This window comes from Scyliorhinus torazame, chromosome 7, assembly GCF_047496885.1.
Source record: "Scyliorhinus torazame isolate Kashiwa2021f chromosome 7, sScyTor2.1, whole genome shotgun sequence".
NCBI lineage: Eukaryota > Metazoa > Chordata > Chondrichthyes > Carcharhiniformes > Scyliorhinidae > Scyliorhinus > Scyliorhinus torazame.
Window position 1 is genome coordinate 95,718,332 of NC_092713.1, and position 27,217 is coordinate 95,745,548.

Here is a 27,217-nt window from a genome sequence, read left to right on the forward strand (position 1 = left end):
AAAGGCATTAAATGCCCTCCAGGAACCACTCCCTTGCCAGATGGCCCTTTTGCCTGTATACAGCTTGCTTTTATCGAATTGCCAAAAACACAGTGCTATAAATATTGTTTAGTAATAATCGATGTGTTTAGTAAATGGATTGAAGCCTTCCCCACCACTAATTGTACGGCACATACGGTGGTGAAGTTGTTGTTAACGGAAGTCATTCCTCGTTTTGGGTTACCCAAAATGGTGAGCTCAGACAATGGACCACATTTTGTGGCTCGGATCAATACTGAATTGTGCGAAGCACTCGTAATTAAACAGCAACTGCACTGCGCGTATCACCCGCAGGCAGCAGGAATTGTGGAAAGAGCCAACGGGACTTTAAAAGAAAAATTATCTAAATTAACTGAAGAAACTGGGTTAAATTGGCTAAAAGTATTACCCTTGGCACTGTTTCACATGCGAATGACTCCCCATTCGCGGCTCGGACTGTCAGCTGCATAGATAGTCTATGGTCGGCCAATGAGGACTCCCTGGGATGCCCATGAATAACTCTTAGAGGGGTCCATGTGATGGGGGAACAAATGCAGAACTATTTGAAGCAATTAACACTTTATCTGAAGTTTCTCCACTCACAGGTGAAACAGGCACATCTCCCTGTAATGGCAGGGACAGCCGTCCCTCGATATCCAGTGATCAAACCCGGAGACCACATGTTGGTGAAAAACTGGGACAGAAAGAAACTAGGACAACGCTGGAGCGGACCCTTCCTCGTACTGCTGACTACACCGACGTCCGTCAAGCTTGAAGGATGTTCAAGTTGGATACATCTATCCGATTGCAAGAAGATAGTCTCCAACCCAGACGAGAACACAGGATGAAAATCTTCAGTATAATTTTTGGGCTCTCTGGACTATTAGCCTTAATGGCCACTCGGTAATAAAAAAAAACTAAACGAGACCTGCCTTCCAATACCTATTTATACATGTCATATCTTTATGCTGAAAAATTGAATGTAAGCAAGTGTTGGGTTTGTACCCACATCCCCGTCCATTCGAGGGAAGGAATACCTCTCCAAACCTTCCCCTTTCATATCGCAGAGACGGTTGAATGGATTTTGCGACAAAATCAAACAGGGAGCAGGGGAGATAGGGGGAATATGGAAATATGGAAATCTGCTGGCTATGACATGACTAAACTTTCAGCTTCGTCTCAACCTACCGAAAATCATGCTTTGACTCCGCCCTCCCTCACTGTCCACTCGTATAATGTTCAAGGTTCCATGTGTTTTAATAAATCAGGGAAAGTTAATGGGGCAAAGTAGGTGCAACCTTGCAGTTGACTGGCAAGTTATGGAACATAACCTCTAACAGTTCATGGCGACAGACATCCCCAATCCCCTGGATGACATTAGCTGATGATTTTACAGCCTATAATGGAACCTATTTCATATGCGGCACTAAAGCATTTCCGTGGCTCCCCATTGATTGGACAGGATCCTGCTTTTTGGGATATGTCGTACCTCAAATGCGTCACCTACCCACCCTTAAGCACTCCTCAAGAGATTGGCAGTGAATTTCATGACTATAACCCGCCGGGTTGGCTAGGGTGGTTGGGTCACGGATTATTTGAATGGATCTTTAAGGCCTTCATGCTGTTACTACTTCTGTTAGTAGGGATGGCATGATGGGAAAACTGGTCAATGGGAAGACTGGTCAAAATATTTGATACAATGTAAGAAATACTTCCCTAACCATTTCAGACCCCTGTAAGACTAATAAGGCCGACTCTGCATAACTTGAAGTATGAATAAGATCAGAGAGGGTCAAGCCATTCCAAAATACCGGAACTCGGCAACTCCTGATAAGACTAACTCGTCATAACGCAGGGCCGTAGGAATAAGACAAGATAAGGTCAGGAAGAAATAAGTCTCCTCCGACCTCTCAATGTTCCCTCCAAGGACAAGATAATGGTATGAGTGATGCGACAAAGAGCCCAATAAGGTCAGCAGGCATTGCTTCCGTTTCTACTTCCGATCGAATTCCTGACTAAGCTGTAGTCACGCAATCTTGATAATGATAATGTATAAATACTGAACTGATTTTCTGTAAAAGCGCAGACTTGAGAAGGAATCAGCAAGTTTCACTAACTGCTCTCTGGCCTCAAGTTTCAGCCATTACTGCATGCAGTCATTTTGTAAATAAAGCCTTGTTATTTTGTCTCAACGAGCGTTGTTGAATTTTTCTACTACAGAAGCAGGAAAATATTGACTACAACACATAAGATCTAGGCGACTTAAATCTAATGAAGCTTTGGAGGAATATCAAGAAAGCAGGACAAATCTCAAACGCGCAATAAAGAGGGCTAAAAGGGGTCATGAAATATCTTTGGCTAACAGGGTTAAGGAAAATCCCAAAGCCTTTTATTCGTATATAAGGAGCAAGAGGGTAACTAGAGAAAGGATTGGCCCACTCAAAGGCAAAAGAGGGAACTTATGCGTAGAGTCAGAGGAAATGGGTGAGATTCTTAATGAGTACTTTGCATTGGTATTCACCAAGGCGAGGGACATGACGGATGTTGAGGCTAAGGATGGATGTTTAAATACTCTAGGTCAACTTGGCATAAGGAAGGGGGAAGTTTCGGGTATTCTAAAAGGCATTAAGATGGACAAGTCCCCAGGTCTGGATGGGATCTATCCCAGGTTACTGAGGGAAGTGAGGGACGAAATAGCTGGGGCCTTAACAGATATCATTGCAGCATCCTTGAGCACGTGTGAGGTGCCAGAGGACTGGAGAATTGCTAATGTTGTCCCTTTGTTTAAGAAGGGTAGCAGGGATAATCCAGGGAATTATAGACCTGTGAGCTTGACATCAGTGGTAGGCAAACTGTTGGAGAAAATACTGAGGGATAGGATCTATTCACATTTGGAAGAAAATAGACTTATCAGTGATAGACAGCATGGTTTTGTGCAGGGAAGGTCTGTCTTACAAACCTAATAGAATTCTTTGAGGAAGTGACAACGTTAATTGATGAGGGAAGGGCTGTAGATGTCATATACATGGACTTCAGTAAGGCGTTTGATAACATTTCCCATGGCTGTTGATGGAAAAAGTGAAGTCGTATGGGGTTCAGGGTGTACTAGCTAGATGGATAAAGAACTGGCTGGGCAACAGGAGACAGAGAGTAGTGGTGGAAGGGAGTGTCTCAAAATGGAGAAAGGTGACCAGTGGTGTTCCACAGGGATCCGTGCTCGGACCACTGTTGTTTGTGATATACATAAATTATCTGGACGAAGGTATAGGTGGTCTGATTAGCAAGTTTGCAGATGATACTAAGATTGGTGGAGTTGCAGATAGCGAGGAGGACTGTCAGAGAATACAGCAAAATATAGATAGATTGGAGAGTTGGGCAGAGAAATGGCAGATGGAGTTTAATCCAGGCAAATGCGAGGTGATGCATTTTGGAAGATCTAATTCAAGAGCGGACTATACGGTCAATGGAAGAGTCCTGGGGAAAATTGATGTACAGACAGATCTGGGAGTTCAGGTCCATTGTACCCTGAAGGTGGCAACGCAGGTCAATAGAGTGGTCAAGAAGACATGCAGCATGCTTGCCTAGATGCATCTAGACAGATATATGAACGGGCGGGGAACAGAGGGAAGTAGATCCTTGGAAAATAGGTGACAGGTTTAGATAAAGGATCTGGATCGGCGCAGGCTGGGAGGGCCGAAGGGCCTGTTCCTGTGCTGTAATTTTCTTGTTATGGTACCTTCAATTTAATACTCACCCTTATTTCCTTAGATATCCACGGTCGATATTTCCTCTTTCTACTGTCTTTCCTTTTTGTTGGTATAAACTTTTGCTGAGCACTGTGAAAAATTGCTTGGAAGGTTCTCCACTGTTGCTCAACTGTTTCACCATAAAGTCTTTACTCCCCGTCTACCTTAGCCAGCTCTTCTCTCATCCCATTGTAATCTCCTTTGGTTAAGCACAAAACACTAGTGTTTGATTTCATCTTCTCACCCTCCATCTGTATTTTAAATTCCACCATTTTGTGATCGCTCCTTCCGAGAGTATCCAGGACCAGATCTAGGATTGCTTGTTCCCTCGTAGGTTCCATTACATACTGTTCTAGGAAACTATCATAGATACATTCTATAAACTCCTCCTCAAGGCTGCCTTGACCGACCTGGTTAAACCAATCGACATGTAGATTAAAATCCCCCATGATAACTGGTGTATAATTTCTACATGAATCAGTTATTTCTTTGTTTATTGCCTGCTCCACCATAATGTTATTATTTGGTGGCCTATGGACGACTCCTATCAGTGACTTTTTTGCCTTACTATTCCTGATTTCCACCCAAACGGATTCAACCTTATCCGTCATCCCTCACTACTGCCCGGATGTCATCCTTAAATAACAGAGTACACCACCTCCCTTACCATCCACTCTGTCCTTCCGAATAGTTTGATACCCTTAGATATTTAACTCCTAGTCGTGATCACCTTTTAATCATGTTTCAGTAATGGCCACTCAATCTTAATCATTCACGATGATTTGCGCCATCAACTCATTTACTTTATTCCGAATACTATGAGCATTCAGGTAAAGTACCCTTATGTTGGCTTTTATACCTCCCTTTTGAATCTTAACACCTCTATCAGTAACCTCTCCTAAGTTATTTTTCCTTTTAACTTTTCTCCTAATTTTCCTTATCGTTGAACCTTTAGCTTCATGTAATAACCTGCTGCTTCACTTTCCATTCATGTTTTTACTTCCTGTTTTATTCCTTGTAGTAATACTGGGCTTATTCACTGAGCACTCCTCAGTCACTGTACCCTGTACTGTGGCCCTTTTTGATTTTTGACTATGGCTTCTCTGCCTTAGACTTTCCCTCTTGCTGTTTTTTGTTTCTGTCCCCATTCTACTTCCCTCTGACTTCTTGCATCGGTTCCCACCCCCCTGCCACATTAGTTGAAACCATCCTCAACAGCATTACCAAACACCCAGCCTAGGACATTGGTTCCAGTCCTGCCCAGGTGCAGACCATCATGTTTGTACTGATTCCACCTCCCCCAGAACCGGTTCCAATGCCCCAGGAATTTGAATCCCTCCCTTTTGCACCATCTCTCGAGCTATGCATCCATCCCATCTATCCTTGACATTCCTACTCTGACTAGCACATGGCACTGGTAGCAATCCTGAGATTACTACCTTTGAGGTCCTACTTTTTAGTTTAACTCCAAACTCCCTGAATTCAGCTTGTAGGACCTCATCCTGTTTTTTACCTATATCGTTGGCGCCTATATGCACCAGGTCAGCTGGCTGTTCACTCCCCCCCCCCCCCCCCCCCATTATGCCCTGCAGCCGCTCAGAGACATCCTTAACCCTTGCACCAGGGAGGCAACATACCATCCTGGAGTCTCGATTGTCCAGGCTTCTGAGACATACGGGCAAGTGCATAGAATGTGATGAGTTTTTTCCTCGTTACAAGCTTTGTTAACACATTCTTCATCTTCAGGAAGCTTGACAACACCATTCAGGACAAAATCCTGTTTGATTGGCACCCCATCCACCACCTACAACATCCACTCCCTTCACAATGAACACACATTAGCAACAGTGTGTACCATCTAGAAGGTGTACTGCAGCAACTCACCAAGGGTCTTTTGACAGCACCATCCAAACCTGTGACCTCTACCACCTGGAAGGACAAGGGCAGCAGATGCATGGGAACAGCACCACTTATAAGTACCTCTCCAAGCCACTCACCATCCTAATTTGGAACGATATCATGGTTCCTTTACTGACACTGTGACAAAATGCTGGAAATTCCTCCCTAACAGCACTCTGGGTGTGTCTACACCACAAAGACTGTAGTGGTTCAAGGTGACAGCTCACCACAATATTTTCAAGGGCAATTAGGAATGGGCAATAATAATGTTGGCTGAGCCAGCGATACCCACATTCCATGAAAGAATTTTAAAAATCTACAGCTAGTGTTTGCAGTTTGAGGAACTTCAGCTCAATTGATGAAGTGTTCTTGCAGCTTGTGTGGGTGAGAGTTGCGCGTTGATCCGATTCCGACGCATCAGCCTCCACTGCCATCAGGTTGAAGGATCGCACCCTGCGCCAGCGGGAGGATGCAAATGGGTCATTGAGACCACTTAGCTTGCCAAGCACCTTGGGCGGGATTCTCCACTCCCGCGCCGAAGTGGCCGCGCCGTCGTGAACGCCGTTGAGGTTCATGACGGTGCGAAACGGCCCCGGTCCCGACCGATTCAGGCCCTGACAATGGGCCAGGATCGGGGCCGCGTCATCTCCACGCACCAGGCCTTGTCGCCTGTGTAAAAGCGGCGCCGCATAGATGACGCGGCCGGCGCCGCATAACGTGTGTCATCCGCGCATGCGCGGGTTGGCCGGTGCCAACCCGCGCGTGCGTGGTTGCCGTCCTCCCCAAGTCGGCCCCGCAAGAAGATGTATGACAGATCTTGCAGGGCCGCGGAAGGAGGTCCTCCTTCAGAGAGAGCCACCCCACATCTGAGGTACCCCCCGGTGCAGGATCCCCCCTTGCCCCCCCGCAGGCCGCACCCCCCAGCGTTCACGCACCGCTCACGACTGCAGCGACCAGGTGCGGACGGCGCCGGGGGGAACCCGCCGTTTTGGCCTGGCCGCTTGGCCCATCCGGGCCTCAGAATAGCGGGGGTGCCGGAGAATCGCCATTTTCGGTGTCTCCGGCGAATCTCCGGCCTGCGGCCCGCGAAACCTGACCGGGCTGTTCCCGCCGCTTGGAAGAATCATGGGAGGGCGTCGGACCGGCATCCCGGGAAATCTTGGCGGCCCAGGCGATTCTCCCAACCGGCGTGGGAGTGGAGAATCGCTCCCCATGCATGAGAGACGTCCTGGGTCGTGGTTGGCCTCGGAGCAGAATTTCCGGCTGGTTGGCCAATTAACAGGTAGCGAGCGTGAAATGCGCTTCTGTGAAAGGTTGAGTGGTGCCAGGGAAGGCATGAAGAGGGTGGGCGCCGAGAAAAGGGAACGTGCGGGCTGGCGTTTCTCCTGTGCTCCCTCAGGGCTGAGCCGTGAAAAATAGATCATGACGGGAAAACTATGCAGCAAGTATTTAGGCAGCACAGTCAAACGCAAATCTCAAGTCCCCAGTCACCTTTCCAAAATTTTATTTGAGTCCTGGTAGTTTATCATGCCCTGGATTGAGGTTGCAGCTAAAACGTAAAGGCTGCCTAACCAAGCAGCCTGCCGGCCAAACATAAAAGCAGGCAGACCACGCAATATTGCATTCAAGTGGCTCCTTAATGGCCCAAAACGTCTGCTTGATTGTCAGCAGTCACGTGTCCAATCTCACGGACGCCCGCCAACCGAAATATTGGACGAGTGCATGATGACAGCGGGGTGAGGGTCCCCATCTTTTCCAGCGATTTCACACGCTCCCAGGTCGGGCCGCGCCTGCCCGAGCAACGTACAATTCTGGCCAGGTATTTGGTAAAGCACTGCAAGGATGGAAAGACAGGAAGAATAAATGAAATCTCCAGCAACCGACTGAAGTTCACATCAGATGATAGGACAAGAGTAACGCAGAGATTGTTATGATCATCGGGTTTCGTAAATTAGAATGGCAATTCTAAATGGATTCAAAATGGATGGAAGGAGAGAAAAGAGAGAGAGAGAATCTAAATGGAAAAAGAAAGGGTGGAAGGACAGAATGGGAACTGCACAATAACTCATTTATATTTGTTTGGAGTCACTAGCTTTCGGAGCACAGCTCCTTCATACATACAATCTACAGTGCAGAAGGAGGCCATTCAGCCCATCGAGTCTGCACTGGCTCTTGGAAAGAGCACCCTACTCAAGCCCACACCACCCTATCCCCATAACCCAGTAACCCTTTTGGGTCACAATCGCGAAAGAGCAAACGGGACTGAATTTGTGAGTATGACAGTAAGAGAGAGGCAAAGGTTTCATGATTCTTTTATATTGACAATGTGTGGGTGATTCAGGATTAATCTACTTCTAGCCAGGGTTGGCCAAAGCAGACAGCAGAATTCATGGCAGTCAGGCTGTCATGGCTGTAAATCACAAACTCCCACATATTGATCGCATCCTGTAATGGGTGGAATGTACGCACAGATCACTGCCAGATCATCACTCTCAAAACCATACAATTTGATTATAAGTAGATGGGGTATGAATGAGTTAACATCCCCTCCTGAGCCTTTGTGCTCGTTATTGTAAATTATCTTCTGCTCCCTGTGGGTGTTTCGCACAGAATTCCAAATACCAACACCAGTATCTGATCCAACTGACACAAAAGCACGGTTTAATTTGTTTTTAAAAGAGGAAGCATGAAACACATAAATCAATTCACACAAGATAGGTTGGTAGGGTGCCGAAGGAATTTTAAAAAAAGTTCACAAAATTATTGTTTGAAAACGTTTTCGCTTTCCTACTGCAGGTTATATTTTGGAAAATCCAAGTCATAAATCATTTGCTTGAAGAGATCTGAATACATTTCACAACTTCACATAAACTGAATTAACTAAAATGTGGTTTAAGCTCGAGTCCAATGACTGAAACAATAACAGTGCTGCATTATGCTGGCGTATCCAAATTCCATTCACAGTCTGTGCTATGTTAGCTGTTCTCAGCAGGGAGAGTGTGAACAGTGGGCTAGATTCTCTGCCTCGCGAGGCTGGGTACACAAATCGAGGTGCACGATTGGGGTGCTGTGCTCCGGTCCCTCCCTGGCAGCGAAAATGAGGTTCGCGCCCCATGCCAGTGGGGGCATGCAAAACCGGCATTTTCATGTAGTTAAATGTAATTATCAGGTTGGACACAGTATGTTCCGCCCTTCCACGATGCTCCGCCCCTCTCAGGCGGATGTCACACACACCTCAGGACCACCAGCTGTCTCCGAGCCCTGCTTGCCCACTGCGCTCCTGCTCCCATCCATCCTGCCCCCGGACAGGTTGTAACAACCTGCGTGGACTCACATCACACTGCAGCTAAGCAGGGGTCACAGAGCCTATCCCTGACATGGGTGGTGGCAGCCACCGGTAGCATTGTTGACAGGGATGGGTGGTGAGCATAGAGGCCCCCACATCACAGGCCCGGTGCTACTCACTGATGGGGACAGGGATGTAGTGTGGGGATGGCGAGGGGTGGGGGTGGGTTTGGAGGGGGGGACATGTAGAGGGTGGTAATGAAGTACAACTCAGGGTCACCATGTCACCTGTTGGATTTGGATGGGCAAGGAAATACTCATCTTGCCAACATGTCTTTTCTTTTCACCCCCTGCAGAGAATTAATTTTGGAGTACAGCAAACTATGCTTGCTATCTAACTGGAGGGTGGAGGTACAGGGTCTGCTCAGGGAGGTCCATGCACAAGAGAAGCCTATCCCAAAAGAGCAGGGGCCAGTTGGTGAGGCTCGAGTTGGTTACGACTTGCCTCAATCCTCTGTCTGAAGGTTGTTAAGGCTGGACTGGGTGTAGAGTGGGTGGTGGTGTGGCAGGGCCTCCAGGACACTTGAACGTTCCACCTGGGGTCACCCTTGGAGAGGTGGCATGGAATAGGAGCAGAAGTATGAGGCTTAACTAGTGAATAACCCGTCAATGCTCAACATCTCCATAACCGCCCCCAACCCCCCACCCCACCCCCTCAGGCTTGTGAGATGGAGGGCCAGCATACATGCAGGGACAACCCAGGCAGATAGTGAATGTGATCCTAAAGGCAGGAGTCAAACTTTGTCAAACGATGAGGAACACCAGAACCCATCTCACAGCAAGTCACTATCGTCCCGTGGACATGACTCTCACGTACGTGTTGAACCCATGCCAACTTAACTGGTATCTAACTTTCTTATCATAGTTGGCCAACCGCTCCCACTAGGTAACCCGGACAGCACATCAGACATGGAGGCTGCCTGCTGCTTTTCTCGCCCTCTAACCGGAGATCTCTTTGGCGACCGTCCTCTGGAGGGCCTGGACCTGGATATGTATGGCCGACTTTCAGGTGTCACAAGTAACGATGTATCACCTTATTCTGCCCGCTGACCATGAGAATCGCCAGTGTCAGGTGGGGGGGAGGGGGGGGGGGCGGGCGGGGGGGGCGGGATTTAGAACCGTTGCAGTGTTCTAGTACCAGTCCTGGTGGCCGGCCCTCGTCTGAACCAGGATCTTGATACCCTCAAACATGGAACACTGAGACTGGGATCGCACCCTCAACAAGTGAGTCATGTCCCTCATTGCCTTGGTCATGTCCCTCTGAGACTGTGCCATGAGCCTCTGCACCTCTGATCTGTCCCTTTGTGACTGGCCCAGGTCAGCCAGCACCCGACCAATTCTCTTGATGCCCTCAACTCTGACCCTTTATGATTGGGTAGCGCCGCATCAACATCCATGTGGGCACGAGACGTGTCCGCCTGTGACTGGGCTCCCCTGGCCAGCGCCTCAGCCATCAGCCGCAGAGTGTGCCCCATGCCTTAGACGTCTTGATCCATGGCCCTGTCTTCTTGACCCAAGGCTACTGTCGGGGATGCCACCCGTTCAGTGTTGGACTGTGTACCACGGATTGTCGGCATAATCGCCTGCATCTGAAGGTGGTTGGACTCCTCCAGCTGCCCCTGCAGACACTGGAAAGTTGCTGACAACCCCTCCTGTAAATCCTGGCTGTGTTTGCATCTGTACCAGTCGCGAGACCATACTTTCCAGAAGTGCAATACTTGACTGGACTGCAGCTCTTTCCTGGGATCACCCAGCCCTCCTAGCACCCGTTCCCTCAAGAGTCCCAACCTCCACCTGATGTGGACACCAGAAGGTGACCCAGGATCCTCACCACTAAAATTCCCCACCGAGATGATAGTCTCTGCAATAGTGGAGGGTTCAGGCGACAGCAGTGACAAGAAGCCGATGTCTTCTGTGCTGGGGATCTGGCTAGGAGCGAGGTACTCTTTACGGCACGGCCTCGTCTGATGGTGATCCTACAAGAAAAAAGGCAAGAGACCTGGTGAGATCTCAGGAAGGAGTGGTCTGTGGGGGAGGGGCAACTCCCTTGCTACAGGGACATAATTTTGCATTAGGGGCTCACTTGATTGCTGCATGGCCACCTCCGCCATGGAGATAGCCCTCTCATCGTGCTCTCCGGCTGACTCCAGTGCCCTCTGCCCCTTGGGGGTCTGTGCTCTGAGGTCCACTATGCCCCTGCTGGTTTTCTCTTGCTCTCTCTGATTATGGGCTGCCTTGTCCTAGGGGACAGATAAAGGACATGGTGAGACACATGGCGACGAGTTACACTGGGGGCCTGCAACTGGTGGCATGTGTGTGCAAGGCACCTAACCAAATAGAAAAACACAGGTGTTGGGGTTCGATGAATGGTGGGATGTAAGGGAGATGCAGGCAGGTGGGCTTTGGTTGGCCTCTATGGGAATGGGGGTGAGGGGGGGGGGGGGGGGGGGGAGGTGAGGTGAGGCGTGAGGGACAGGAGTGATGTCTGTGGCACAGAGGTGGGACACACCTGAGCTGCCCTAAGGAGGTCGTTCATCTTCTTCTGGCTTTACATGTGGGTCATTCCGGTGAGGCTGCCAGCACTCACCGCCTCTGCCAACTCCTCCCAGGCCCGGTTCAGGATGGTGCGCTTGAGACTGCTGCTTACCCTGGTGAAAAGGGTTTCCCTCCTCTCCTCTATCGCATCCAGCATTTAATCGAGATTCGCCTCGGAGAACGTCGGGGCTGGTCTCCTCTGTGCCATCTTCTTGGCTGGAATGAGAGTGGAGTGGAGTGCTTATAAGCAGCTCCAGCTTGACAGGCTCTCCAGCACCAGTACCGGCATCAGTGAATCAGATGGCGGCGGCAATGGAACACAAATCCCACTCAATTCAGTCCCAGCGACAACACTTAGTCTCTCAAATGGTGAATATCGGCCAGTATAACGACTGACCAATTTCTCTGGAACAAGCAAACCGAACAGAATTATAAGATAAAAGTCTTTGATATTAGCACGGGATTGTCCAGTTACTTGTAGAGTAGCTGCTATAAATCTCAAAGCAGTTGGGGTTAATCCGAGAAGATTATTTTAATTTTTTTCTCTCTTTTGGTTTTCCACCAGTTTTTTATCTTTCCACTGAAATCATTGATTCCTTGCTGGCTGGGGTATGTCTTCCAGAGGAGCTGCCAATTGACCATTGCACAACTATGGCTGAAATCCTCTGCACCTAAACCCTGTCTGAACAGTGGGACTATTTGCGGGTCAGGGGCTTGATTCACTAATGGTTGGGAGTTCCGAAAGCCACATATTAGCATCCCACTCTGGTTTCCCTGAACAATCAGGGAAGGCAGGTGGGCTGACAGATCCAGGGCTGGATTCTCCGATTTTGAGCCAAATCCAGAGGAAGTGTCTAGTTTTACGATGAAAAGGTCGGCGGCGCCCCATGCGCCGCCCGGTGGGGGCTAGCAGCCGCGCCACGTAAAACCCCTGACATTCCCGACAGAAACGGCTGGAGAATTGCTGGGTCCATGGTCGCACCGTACACCATGACAATGGCCGCGCACGGACCTGGCCTGCCAGATACTGCCCCCCTGTAATCCCCCTCGTCACCCTGAACCACCCCCCCACCAGTCCCCCCAGCCCCCGCCAAAGCCCCCCCATCCCCGGCCAGCGGAACGGCTCCCCCTCCCCCTCCCCCCCCCCGACTGTGGCGGCGCCATACGAGGATGATGAAAACTCAAGAGCACAAGTGATCCACGCTGTCGTGAAATCAGCCCATCGGGGGTGGAGCAACGGGGAAGGGCCTTCAGGTGACGTCCTGAGGCCGACCCAACGGCGTGAGGCATACTCACCAATGATTCCGTTTTGGAGTGGGCGCCACCCCCGATTTCGGCATCAAAAGGGATTCTCCACCCGTTCGCCGAATACGATTTTGGCGTCGGAAAGGGGAGAATCCCATCCTCATTCTGTCAAAGGAAGGATTTCTAATTAAAGGAACTATGACTAGGGTTCTATCGGCTCACTGACACTTGGATTTTTATGATTTCAGCAACCACAAGAATAGGGTAGGTGCAATATGGTTACGGGATGTACAGAAGGGGTTGGGTGGGAAATGTCTAGTTACCATGTTGATGTTTATGTTATTATTATTTTGTTTGTTATTGTTATAAAGATTTTGCAAATGCTTCAATAAAAATATTTTAAAAAAAAAGAAAATACTTTGCAAGTATGGGCATTAATACATCTAACATTTAGTTAAATCAGTTCCTTTCTAACCCGTGCACACATATGCAATACAGAACACACACAATTGTGTGCTAATCCAAGTGGATGAACTAGTTTATAATATTCCGAAGCAGCAATCACTCAGTAAGATAAATTCCAATCAGTGCTTATCAAATTATATGAGTTTATCACAGCCGCCTGCTGACTGTTCTTGTGCTGCATGATGATCACCCTCAATATGAGAATGAAAAATATTTCCTGGATATATTATTAAAATGTATTTTTTTATTTTATAAGTTTAGAGTACCCAGGTTTTCTTTTCCAATTAAGAGGCAATTAAGCGTGGCCAATTCATCTACCCTGCACAAGATGGGTTGTGGGGGTGAAACCCATGCAGACACAGGGAGAATGTGCAAACTCCACAATATTTCCTGTATATTGTATTTAAATTCAAGAATCTTTTTTTGGGGGGAAGACATCTAGTTTTTGCCATAAGGTACTGAATTTAGATTGGTTATGGATCCACAAATGTTGATTGCACTTTGGCACATTATTCGATAGACCATTCTGTGAACCCAAACAGGATTTAAGTACCAACTGGCTAATCGACCGTGGTCATCACATCCAGCCAGATTCTGTCCACATCAACTAGATTTACACACATACACTTTCCAACTGGAGTCACTGTATAGCAATCAGGAGTTGACAGGAAACAGTGAGGGACAGAGGACTGTTCCCCATTATTTAACCTAGGTGGTGTTGAGGCAAATCGCAACGACCCTATTGCCACTGAACTAAACTCAGGACAGGCTGGAGTTAATCGCTGGAATTCTATTTTACCGCTGGCTGGGTTTCCCAGTGGCACGGGGTGGCTTCATTGGGAAATCCCACTGACATGTTGCGGGATGAGAGAATCCCGCCACCAGCAATTGGCACGCCGTCGAGAAACATGTGGCTGGAGGACTGAAGAATCTCACCGAATATATTGTTAACACGTAGAGATTAAGAACTGTTTTCAGGCTTGTATGTGTGCAGGAACATGAAAGAAGACAGCCATATTTTAAAAAAACTTTGAAAATAGCTTCCTGAAGTCAAACAGCAGCATTTATTACATGTTTTAAATGTACTGACACATAAAGAAAGGTCAAGGAGAATATTTTACCGACTGTAGGAGTGGTGGCTGCACTCAGTGAGTTCGTCGAAGATATGGAGGAAGTGCTTTCTGCTCGAGCTAATGGTGCTACGGGAGGAGGGCTAGATGAATGTATTGGAGGACTAAAAGACCTGGACTGCAAAACACAAACAAAAAATCGCTGGTTATTGAATTGTGCCTTAATGCAGATCAAATTATACATTACCACATCAAGTTCCTAAATAAACATTTCATCATTTTGTTCATGAGATTCGTAAGACATAAGCAATGAAACCCATAGTAAGCTTGAAATTATACTAATTAGTCTTCCTATTTCCTCTCTTGTAGTTCCGTGGTTACTGGCAGTCCTCCAGAACTTCAAGTCAACTTACTTTGTATGTGAGCCAAGACAATGAGTGTTTTCAGATTATTGAACTGTGATTAGCATCACAGCCAAGCCCGATGTTAACTTTATCCACTACCTCAAACACAGAATCACTGAGAAGAAATCAGGAGCAGAAACATTGGCTGAATATTTTGATAATTAAGGAATACTCGAGCGGGAATCTGAACCCGGGAGGATGGATGCAAGGTTGTGAGGCTGGGATGAGGGAGGGGTGAAGGAGATAAAGGATTTGTTTTTGGAGGGGAGGTTTGCAAACGTGGAGAAGTTGAGGGGAAGTTTGGGTTTCTGCGTGAGTAGAGTTCTCGGTATATGCAACTGCGGGACTTTGCTAGAAAGGTTTTTCCGCCTTTCCGATAGCGCCTGGCCCTCATTGTTGGAAGAAGTGCTGTTGGTAATGGGGTTGGAAGGTGGGGTCGTCTCGGCGATTCATGGGAGGATTTTGGAGGAGGATAAAGTGTCTATGGGGGGGGGGGTTAAGGTCAATTGGGCGGAGGAGTTGGGGACGGCACTGGAGGAGGGACTGTTGTGTGAGGTGCTGCAGAGGGTGTATGCCTCAACCTTGTGCGTGAGGCTGGGATTGGTACAGTTGAAGGTGGTGCACAGGGTGCATTTGATGAAGTTAAGGATGAGCCGGCTGTTTGAGGGGGTAGAGGGTACTTGCGAGCAGTATGGGAGTGGTCCAGCTAGTTATGTGCACATGCTCTGGTCCTGCCCGAAATTGGAGAAACGTTTGGGGTCATTTTTCAGCATCATATCGCCGATCCTGCATGTGGATTTGGAGCCAGGTCCCCTGGGGCCCATATTTGGGGTGTCGGACCTGCCAGAGTTGCAGATGGGAGCGGGGGCAGATGTTTTAGACTTCACCTCATTGATCACTCGCAGGTGGTTTTGGTTGGTGTGGAGGTCAGCTTCTCTACCCTGTGCCTCAGCGTGACTGGGGATCTAATGGAGTTCTTACATCTTGAGAAGGTGAGATTTGACCTAAGGGGGGTAAATGAGGGGTTCCACAAGAGATGGGGTTTGTTTATTTTGCATTTTGGAGAGCCAGAAGGGCTGTTGCCGGGGGTGGGGGTTTGTTCATGCTAACATTTTAAATAAAAATACTTTAAAAAAACCAGGAATACTCGAGCCAAATTCACCCCTATTGCGATTCTAACTGGAATCAGCAGATGTACAATGGACCAAGATTGAAATGATAACATTAGATGCACATGACAAGTTATTCAACAACAATGACAACCTGTGTTTATATAGCAGTAAAATATCTCATGCTACTTCACAGGAGCTTAGACAAACACATAACCAGATGTTGACCAAAATCTTCATCAAATAGGTAAGAATTAAGGTGCATCTTAAAGGAGGATAAGGAAGTGGAGAGATAGAGGGAGGGAATTTCAGGGTTCAGTACGCAGGCATAGCTGCCAGTGCTGGAGAGAATTGAGGAAGTGACAGAGGCCAGTATTAAGGGAGGACAGAGATCGGCAAGCCTGGGATCTTCATTGCCAGAGGGTGACAGTAGGCTGGAATTGGGTCAGCTAATCTGGGAAAGAGGTCAGAGGCACCCACAGGGACTGGTGGGTGGCAGGATGGGCTGTTTAAAAGGCCCACCTCAGTGCTATGGATCTTCGTCCCAATTAAAATCAAAATACTCCTCACACTACTCTCACCCTCCACAGTCTTCGCATGCCCCATTCATAACACCTCATGCTCCCACTGACCCCCTATGACTCCTCATGCTGCCTATGCTAAACAATGGCACTTCCATGCCCACTGATCCACAATACACTCTACAGAACCAAAGAACCCTATAGGGACAATAGGTTGTGTAATGGCATTTATTTAAAAAGTCATTAATTTATTTATTTCCACTATGTAAAAAAAAGTATTTTTCTTAACAGAAATAGAAGTGTCATCATCCAGTCCCTTTAATGTATCAATAACAGAAACTGAAAACCCTTGGAATATCTTAATTTTGTGTTATTAATCATTGTGAAATTGACAACAGAGATCAGTTACCCAGAGCTGTCAATCAAGAATTTTCTTCTTGGGGCTCTGGTGATTCAACAGTTTGCTGGATGTCTGGGTACTCTGCCAAGCCTCAGCATGTATTCTGAGAGTTTAGACTTCCATTAGAGTACTAATACAATTGAGCCCCAGGGAAAACATTGCTTGATTTGCAGTTCTGGCTCTCTGATCTCCACTGTCACTTTTACTGTGTTTATTTGCCATGTATAATGGGTAAATGGGCATGGACATGCCATAGCTTTGTATAAATGCATGATGGGCCATTGGGAGGGGGGTAGTTAGAAGGGTATAGATTGGCAGAGGGGCATGAGGCACCATAGGGGCTTGAGGAGCCATGGGGGTGTTGGGCAGTTCAATTACATATGAATTCCCAATGGATTCACAGATAATTTATTAATTTAAGTTCTGTATACACCTTATTGTTACAGAAGAAAAATATTCCCAAATTTCTTTTCTACAAAAATCAATAACAAGAGTCAATGCTAAAGTGTTTTGTAAAACTAGATGATAGAAGAGGTTAAAAATAACCTTGGGTACTTAAAGCAGTTTCTATTGCCAATGAGGAACACTTTGATACATTTCAGATGGGCAAAAGGGACACCTAGCCTAGCCTAAGTGTACAGAAAACCAGAGTGAACTGATGTACTGTAAAACGTAAGTAAAACTTGCATCCACTTTAGACTAATTTAAGAGGCCGAGAGGAAGCTTGCCCTTGCTGCTAAGTTGACAGATAGAGCCATACGGAGACCCGGTCTTCTTTCTCCACAAAAACAAGTTGCATTTTTTAACGTAGGAAGTATTTCAAGGTGCTTTACATGGACATTATAAAAACATGTTTGACACTGAGCCACGTGAAGAGAAATTAAGGTTACAGCAGCATAGTGGTTATACTAGTAATCATGAAGCTTCTTCCAATAATCCGGAGCTGTGTGTTCAAATCCCACAAAGGCAGCTGGGGAATTTTAATTAAATACATTTGGAATTAAAAAGCTGCTCATTAATGGTGGATATGAAACTAGCAGATTGTCATTAAAAACCCAACTGCTTCATTGATGTCTTTGAGAAAAGAAAACCTGCTGCCCTTTCTTGACCTGTCCCATATGTGATTCTAAACTCTCCTCTGAAATGGTCTAACAAGCCTCCCAGTCATATCAAAAACTATAGAAAAAACTAGAATGCACATGCCTGCAGTGGTGCTTAAAGGTGGCTTTTCGGCAAATAGGGATGGGCAATTAATGGCCTTCCCAATAGCACCCACATCTCAAATTTGTGTTTTTAAAGTTAGGACAAGTGACCAGAAACTTAGCCGAAGAGATAGGTTTTAATGGGTCATCTTAATAGAGAGAGGTTTAGGGAGGTTATTCCGGAGCTTGGGCTCTAAGCAGCTGAAGGCCACAAATGGTGGATGTGCACACAAGAGGCCATATTGAAGGAACGCAAGAGATTTTGATCCATGGGTGGGGCATGAGGAGTGGGTGGGGGGCGGGGTGAGGGGTGAGGGCTAGAAGGCCTAATATTTCACAAAACATTGGGACAAGGTCCCTGAGAACTGAGGCGTGCGTTTTAAATCATGGCCAACTTCGATCTGACTCCATCTGCAACCACCATCGCCCACAGAATGAAAATGGCACCATTCGGGACACATTTTCCCAGGATTAGAAATTTCACAACTTGAGCTGGCCACCTCACTAGTAAAAACTGGCCCCATGTCTTAATTGTAACGCAGAGCCAATATCATGACTGGATATGACTGGACTTCACCCACATACTTATGAGGAATAGCTGATATGCCTATGTTTAAAGATTGTCAGAAAAGTATTCTGCCTTTTAGTAAGCTATCGCTGCCCAGTTCACTGGACTGTGTGGCTCTGAACCACAAAGAGACCAAGTGCAAGAAATGGCTTTCTCTCTGTAGCTTCTGAGTGGGACATTTAACAATCTCTTTCTGTTGCATGCTTATCTTGAATATGACAGGAACACACTAAAACATACCATGTCGGTAACACCAGGCTTTCCTGGAGGCAGTTTAGGCCGTGATGGAGGGCGAGGTGGTGGAGGTGGAGGAGTGTTACTGGTCAAGCCCGATGGTGTAGCTGGACGGGCAGGAGATGAAGAACCTAAAAATAAGTAGACATGGTTTAAAATTATTACAAGTCATGGAGGAAGCCTCAGCAGGAGGGAGCTCGTGTTCCTCTTGGCCCATAAAAAAATCCAGATAAAACTTTTTAAAGCTTCTTTTGACCCTGTCTGATCAATTTCACCCCCCTCTCCCCCCCCCCCCCCCACCCCCCCCCCCCCACCCCCCCACCCCCCCCCTCCCCCCCCTCTCCCACCCAGCAGTGTTGGTGGCGCTCTACTACATTGCAAGATTGGCCATTCTTTGTTCATGATTCATCAGTCAGTATGGTACATGCCGGAAGACTATTCAAATACCTAACTGAACACAATTATTACATCAGCGTCAAGAAAAATAACACTATAAACCAGGTTAGGAAATTAGATATTGAAATTCTTGTATTTCCTCAAGAGCTACCTGAGGAAGAACATATTGGGCTTGGAGGGTGCGCGTCCAGATTTAATAGAATGCTACCTGAAGTCTAAGCTATGAGGGGGGAAACAAAGTATTGCCCGGAATTCAGAAAGTTAACGGGTGATTTGTTTGCAGTATTCAAGATATTAAGGGTAGGGTATAGGGTATATGGGGAGAATCTGTTTCCACTAGTTCAAGAATCTAGAGTTCAGGGGCCTGGTCAAAAAACTAGAGCCTGATCTTTCAAGACTTAAATTAGGGGACACTTCATGAAAAGATGGTAGAAGTTTGGAACTCTCTCTCACCAGATCACAGACTATGGCCTTGTATGGCCTTGTTGAATAATGGAACAGACTCAAGGGGATAAGTGAGTAAAACTCTTGTTCCTCTGTGTTTGAATTTTTTTTGAAAGGGGTTTCCTATGATGGATGCACACTTTAAAGCATGACTCAAATTTAAGGCCGCTTTACTGGCAAGTACAATATTTTTGCTTTGGATTTGCACCTTAATTTTCAAGCTGGCTTCAAGCTAGGGCAAAACTTTATCAGTTCTTTTCAATTGATTCACTTTTTTTCCCCTCCTCTTTTGATGTGCTGATTCTTGTTGTTCTTCATAGATGTGAGATAAAAAAGCAAGTATTGGCAGACTATTCAACTGTGAACAGCATCACTGCCAAATCCAATATTCACAAACTGTACGAGCGGGGAGAATTGCAACTTTCGGCAATGGTGTAAAATGGATGACATCGATTTAGCGGCTCATTATACAAACCAGCCTTCTATTCATTCCCACCCAATTCAATGGAAGAGGAAATTTGATCTGCTGTACATTTCCTATCACTCACTTACACCATCTCCCAGTTACACCCATTACCTTCTAGTAGAATTCACAGGATAGCAATCAGGAATGGGAACCATACCCGAGTTTTCTCCTCCCAGCTGAAGGACACCAGGTAATTCTAACAGCGTAACTGTGAACAGCTAACTCAACACAAAACAATCTGGAATTTACTAGTCTGTATGACCCAGCATCAAAAAAGGCAATGCAATTCTTCATCAATTGAGTAGACATTTTCATTCGCATCCCCATCATCTATGTTTGTGAAAGAAGATTGATATACAAACAAATAATGGTTAATGAAAGCTGCAACATTGGGACAAAAAAGCTATATAACCATAACTCCTCTTATGGTTATAAACCATGGAGAAAATGTGCACTTAGCAAGACATAGATGTGATCTAATTAGACAACAGGGAGGTCTGAGGGAGGTGGTGGAAATTGGCTGACAGGAAGTTGTTTTGGAGAGGTGAAGTTTGTAGCATTGTCAACATTCACCATTTGCTCATGGTTAATGCAGGAAATTTACATTAAATTTCCTGTCTGAAGCACATTCATTTAAAAAAAGTTTCTTCCAATCACTGGACTCAGGAATAAATTGTTAGCGTTGGTAAAACTGACATTCAGTTCTTCACTGCAGTCAATAAAAGCAACACAGGCCAGAGTTCAAACCTGGGTCCTTTTCAGTCAGTATGGATTAGTGCCACACCAATTACCTACCAAGCTATTGGGGAGGTTCATTGTTATTGCAGTTAATAAGTTCCATTGATAGTGATAATGCTTCGCTGACAGCAATGGAGTGAAAATGAGAGATTATGGGGGGGTTTCCGCACTCCCCACGGCATGTTTCTTGTCTATGGGAGGTGGCCTGCCATTGGCGGGATCCTCTGGTCCCCCCGCTGTGAATGGGATTTCCCATTAAATCCACCCACCCACCACCGGGAAACCTGCGATCCCACCAGTGTGAATGGCTGGAAAGGTCTGGCCTATATTTTGTCATAGAGCTGTGAGTTTTGGGTCTCTGATGATGTTTCTGTAAGCCCACAGAGCTGCAGTTGAAAACAAGAAACATGACTTCTATAGTATTGACCCTCCAATGGACGCAACAGCACTCAAAGAGGGGAGAACAGATCTCAGGTTTGGTGGTCCCCACATAAACCCTGCTGCCGTATCAACAACATAACCATGGGTATGGACTGCATAAAGGGAATCTTATACTGACCACAGTTTTATTCCTATTTAGCGATCTCTCCAGCGAATTTGATACCAGATATTCCTAAGTTTTTTTTAAACTATACCACCTCATACAAATGACCATTATTTCAGTTTGAGCAATGAGGTATGAAAGGTAATGAGACTATGGGAGTGCTGCTGGTGCACCTAATCCTGCCCTCATCAGAAACTCACATATGTGGATTTGTCTAGTGGACGGGTGGGTGGCAGAGAGTGTTACTAGATGATAATTTGAAATTAGAAGCTTGGTTAATATATCCTGCCCATAGCCTGTGGCATAGCCTGTGGTGTGGGTAGAGGGGTGGGTGGCCAATTGTCGTACTCGGGCAACGGAGCAGTTGTTGATTTATCAATTGGGCCATCAAAATGATGCATAAAAAGTAACACTGGAATACATTTCTCAGTTCATGCTGATTTTCTTAATTCCTTGATGTGTTGCATGCTTGGTACACACAGCAGGCTGTGCAATATTATATATATTGTAAAGGAACCTGTCGGCCAGTTTCGATAAAAGGTTAGAGGTGAAGCTATTGTGGGGAGGGGTGGGTGGAATGTCACTACAGACTCACGTGCCTTCAAAAGAACACAGAAATAGCAGAGCTTAGCACAGAATGGAACAGCACAAATACGACAGGACAGAAGCAGGAAGAAGCCAATCTTGTTGCTGCCATTGAGGCTTCTCAGTGAAGGCAGGCTCCAGTGTGGACATGCTAGTGCAGTGTTCAATCAAACACCACGTACCACTGCTGCTGGACACGCCACTGCCTGAACTGGGTCCTGGAGAAGATACCACTGTCCTGTAGGTAGGAGGTGGAGGGGGAGGGGGCGTGGTCTTTTGCCCCATAGCGAGCTCTTTCAGGGAGGAGGACGACTCGCTCTTTTCGAACTTGACCAAAGCCTGCTCAGAACATTTTTTCTCACTCCCATCGTGGTCGAGAGGTACAGAAATACTTAGAGGGGCATCGAGACACCTGTTTTCACTCAGAGCCACTGGTAAAACCTCGTCGCTGGCTGGTTGATCAGAGCAATCGATCCATTTGTTCTTCGACAGGACGACTCCAGATCTGGGAGATACAACTGGGCCAAAAATGTCATCCAGGTCATTGATAGATAACAGTTTGTCAGGCTGGGGCTCTGATTTGCCCTGGTCATTCCCTACAGTCTCATGATCTGATTTCGGTAAAGGTTGCCGCGTTGCTGCATCAAGGTCTGATTTGGTGCCTTTCAGATTAGTGTGGTCTTAAGTTCAAAATTCAAGAGTGAAAAAAAAATCAGGAATCAAAAGAACAAAAGATTAAACACAAAGTAAAACTCAAGAACATATACATTGTGTCAAAAGACTGAAAAATTCAATATTAACAAAGAACAAGGTTTGAAACTTTTTTTTTAAGAAATGCAGGAAATTGATTTTCCCGAACATTCTGCCAAATGCTGCCCCACTGGAAGCACTGGCGACCTCCGGTGCCTTGTCCAAGTAACCTTTCTTCATACCTAAGCCTAAATAGTGAGTGCCAGCACATTCTACCATGCAATGCATGTCCTCATCCGACAGCCACAAAAGCACTTTCCAGCAGGGGGCACTAGACACTTCAGTGGGACATTGGCAGATTTATTCTTCTCCTCGAGAGATGCTAAATCTTTGGTAGCACCCTCACTACCCTGACTGAAATCAGCTAACACAGCACATCAAGGATGAACCTGGGGTTGTGCTGGGCTGCACAGCTCAGTTCTGCACTAAGAGTGCACTGGGTGATCTTCAAGGCTTGCGACAAAGACATTGAGAAGTAGCAAAGAAACCACCGAGGTTAAGTACTACAGAATTTGAAAAATTGTTCATATGAAAGTGTGAACTGAGATATACATAAAATAGGCTGAAAATAAAGTCATTTCCAATTAGAGCAGTAGTTTTCCATTGTGTTATATCTTAATTTATGGCTATTCATAGTTACACCGAGCCTACACCACAGAAACAGGCCATTCAGCCCAAACTGTCTATGCTGGCGTTTGCTCCATATAAGCTTGTTCCACTGAAAAGATTGCAAAGTAGTTAAGTGAGAAGCTGACTATTTTACAGCTAAATGTTACAAAGCTCTAAACTACAAATCCCTACCTGAATCCTCTGCCGGTGGTGACCCTGTGCGAGGTGGTGTGGCTGGAACATTTTTTGGAGGAAGTGGAGGAGGAGCTGCAAGGGGGAACCACAAAACAACCAAGAAGTATTACAAATATATCATTTATAAGGTTTGGGACTGTTGTCTAATTTAGGGTAAAATGGCGAAATTAAGTGGGTCATGTGATCTACTCTGAATTCTGCCCAACACCAAGCTTTGGTGCCTTGGTTGATAAAGGTTAAAATGGAACCCAAGTTGTTAAACTGGAAGAAAGTGCAACAATTTATGTCCTGCAGACAATGGCAAGAACATCTAGGCTGACTGTAGGTATATTGTTAGTTTGGTGTTAGGAATGTGAGGCTGCACGGTAGCACAAGTGGTTAGCACTGCGACTTCACAGTACCAGGGTCCCAGGTTCAATTCCTCGCTGGGTCACTGTCTGTGCAGAGTCTCCCCGTGTCTGCGTGGGTTTACTCTGGTTTTCTCCCACAGTCCAAAGACGTGCAGGTTAGGTGGACTGGCCATGATAAATTGCCCTTAGTGACCAAAAAGGTTAGGAGGGATTATACGGGGATAGGGTGGAAGTGAGGGCTTAAGTGGGTCAGTGCAGACTCGCTGGGCTGACTGGCCTCCTTCTGCACTGCATGTTCTATGTTTTATAAACAGTTATACTTTAAACTGTCTATTTAATGCCAAGCTAGAATACAGTCGGGGGGGGGTGGTGGGGGGTGGGGTGGGGGGGGGGGGGGTGGGGGGGGGTGGGGTGGGGGGGGGTGGGGGGTGGGGGGGGGGTGGTGGGGGGGGGGTGGTGGGGGGGTGGTGGGGGGGGGGTGGGGGGGGGTGGTGGGGGGGGGGTGGGGGGGGGTGGTGGGGGGGGGTGGTGGGGGGGGTGGTGGTCAGGAGGAAAGCTTATTAGCATTTCTATCTTGGTACAGGGCCCAGGTGATTCATGTTACCACAGTAATGGGTTTTGAGAACAGCAGAGTCCATAGCAACCTATTGCAACATCAGGATATAAAGTTTTTCTGAGATATCCCTGAAACACACAAAGGCAAAGAACTCTGCTAGAATATGAAAGAAATGAGAAAGTGAATGAGAGAGCAAGGCAGCCAGTCCTGCGCCTGAAGTAGAGAGAATGCTGTCTTTATTATGCAGAAGGAGGGTGGGAGCCCATTGAAAAGACCACATTTGTGAGGATTTAAACTAGGCTGGAAGATTCACCTAGCTTTGGTTAGAGAGTTGAATATCCAGGACACCCTCACTTCAAAAGTCATTTTGGGGATCACATGTTACCTGCTGAGGAAAAAGAAGTAGGCCATTGGGAGCAGAGAGAATAAGGTATTCACTGAAGGGACAGAGTAAAGTATAACTGTGGTGTGGGATTATTAGTCACTTTAAAAGTCACATGAGGGGTCTTTTCTGTGGTTTAAAGTACAAGTTACCTACAAAAATAGCATTAGTCAATGTTGCTTTTAATTTGTTACAGTAAAAGTCTTGAAATCTTGTCATATGATCTTTTTAGTCGTTCACTATTTTTTTACAGTTACCAGTCTCTATAGGGATCTTAACAAAAATGAAACATTATTTGTTGAGTTTTACACTGTTTGGAGTAAAAAGAATAATAACATTTATAATTAACGTATTTTAAAATCTGCTTGTAGATTGGGCAGCTATCATCAAATCATTCTGTATGAGGGCACAGTGTTTCAAAGGAACTATGACTAGGGTTCTATCGGCTCACTGACACAAGGATTTTTATGATTTCAGCAACCACATGACTAGAGTGGAGGCCTGGTACCTAGGTCTCTCACTCTTACCTTGTGGACCCTTGTAGTATTTGAGAGGCTGCATTGAGGTAAGTTCAACGCAGAGAAATCAAAGGCTTCTTCCAAGCTCAGGGTTAGTATTACCCACCACTTATTTTTCTTTCTCCTCTGACACTATCATTCATTGTATGAGATACAGGCCTGGGGCGAAATTCTCCGTTATCGGCGCAAAATCCGCCGATCGGCGCAAAAAACGGCGCAAATCCGACTTGCGTCACGTCGGAAAAACGGGTCGAAAGTCTCCGGCCCGAAATGGGCTAGCAGCGACATAACGGGTTCCGCGCTTGCGCACATGGTTGACGCCGTGCAGCATCATACGCGCGGCACGGCGTGACGGCTCATAAGGCCGCGCTGCTCCCCCCCACCCGACCGGAACACCCGACCGGAACACCCGGCTGGATGGCTGGCCGCCGCTCAGCCCCGAGGTTCGAGTCACGGGATGTGGAGGCGCTCCTGGACGCAGTGGAGCAGAGGAGGGACGCCCTGTATCCCGGGCACGGCCGCAGAGTTGCCCCACGCCACAGCCGGCGTCTGTGGAGGGAAGTGGCAGAGGCCGTCACCGCTGTGGCCCTGACACCACGGACAGGCACCCAGTGCCACAAGAAGGTGAACGACCTCGTCAGAGCAGGCAGGGTGAGCCTCCCCATATCCCCCCTCCCCCATATCCCCCCTCCCCCATATCCCCCCTCCCCCATATCCCCCTCCCCCATATCCCCCCTCCCCATATCCCCCCTCCCCCATATCCCCCCTCCCCCATATCCCCCCTCCCCAATATCCCCCTCCCCCATATCCCCCTCCCCATAACCCCCTCCCCCATATCCCCCCTCCCCATATCCCCCTCCCCCATATCCACCATATCCCCCCTCCCCCATACCCCCTCCCCCATATCCCCCCTCCCCCATATCCCCCCTCCCCCATATCCCCCATATCCCCAAGTGAGCCCTAACCTTAACCTCTGCAATGCACACGCAACCGATGGCGTGCATTCATATACCTGCCTAGCAGTGTTGCCTTTTACCCCTGCCACCACCCCCCCCCCCCCCACAGGAGAAGCGCGCACACAACAATAGGGAGCATGTGAGGACTGGAGGAGGCCCCGCTGATGAGAGGCCACTGACCGAACACGAGGAAAGGGCCCTGGAACTGGTTGGCGGACCTGAGGACCGGGAGGTTGCTGATGCAGAGGTCGGGGGCGTACTAGCAAGTGAGCCACCGACAGCCCATCTCCATATCCCCCCTCCCCTATATCCCCCTCCCCCTTATCACCTGATCACTGCCTGATGTCTAACCATGCATGCTTCATTGTGTATCGCAGGACCAAACGTCCAGGCACCCATCCCCGCAGATGCAGACCGCCCGCAGGATGCCCCTCGGAGGCCACGGGAGACAGAGAGACCCGGACCCTCTAGCATGCGACGCCCGCAGGATGCCCCTCGGAGGCCACGGGAGACAGAGAGACCCGGACCCTCTAGCATGCGACGCCCGCAGGATGCCCCTCGGAGGCCACGGGAGACAGAGAAACCCGGACCCTCTAGCATGCGACGCCCGCAGGATGCCCCTCGGAGGCCACGGGAGACAGAGAGACCCGGACCCTCTAGCATGCGACGCCTGCAGGATGCCCCTCGCACACCAAGGGAGACGGAGAGACCTGGAGCAACAGGGAGACGACACCCCCGTCACGTGCGGGAGCGACCACCCAGCGACGAGGGGGGCAGCCACAGGCCCCCGTCACATCCGAGCCAGGACACCACTACCCAGGACACCACTACCCAGGACACCACTACCCAGGACACCACTACCCGGGACAGCACTGCCCAGGACACCACTACCCGGGACACCACTACCCAGGACACCACTACCCAGGACGCCACTACCCAGGTCACCACTACCCAGGACACCACTACC

General features: G+C 47.6%; 1 protein-coding gene across 9 annotated transcripts in view; it reads right to left on the minus strand.

Moving 5' to 3' along the window:
• Positions 1 to 27,217, minus strand: part of sgip1a (SH3GL interacting endocytic adaptor 1a) — a 396,400-nt gene that overhangs the window by 53,896 nt on the left and 315,287 nt on the right. For 6 of the 9 annotated variants that reach the window (XM_072511110.1, XM_072511103.1, XM_072511104.1 and 3 more), the window contains exons 13-16: positions 23,486 to 23,560; positions 22,117 to 22,614; positions 18,768 to 18,892; positions 14,375 to 14,501 (exon numbers count right to left, since the gene is read on the minus strand). In XM_072511110.1, coding sequence (XP_072367211.1) covers positions 14,375 to 14,501; positions 18,768 to 18,892; positions 22,117 to 22,614; positions 23,486 to 23,560 — 825 coding nt within the window. The remainder of the gene's footprint in view (positions 1 to 14,374; positions 14,502 to 18,767; positions 18,893 to 22,116; positions 22,615 to 23,485; positions 23,561 to 27,217) is intronic. The other 3 variants (XM_072511109.1, XM_072511108.1, XM_072511107.1) reach the window with 1 other exon arrangement.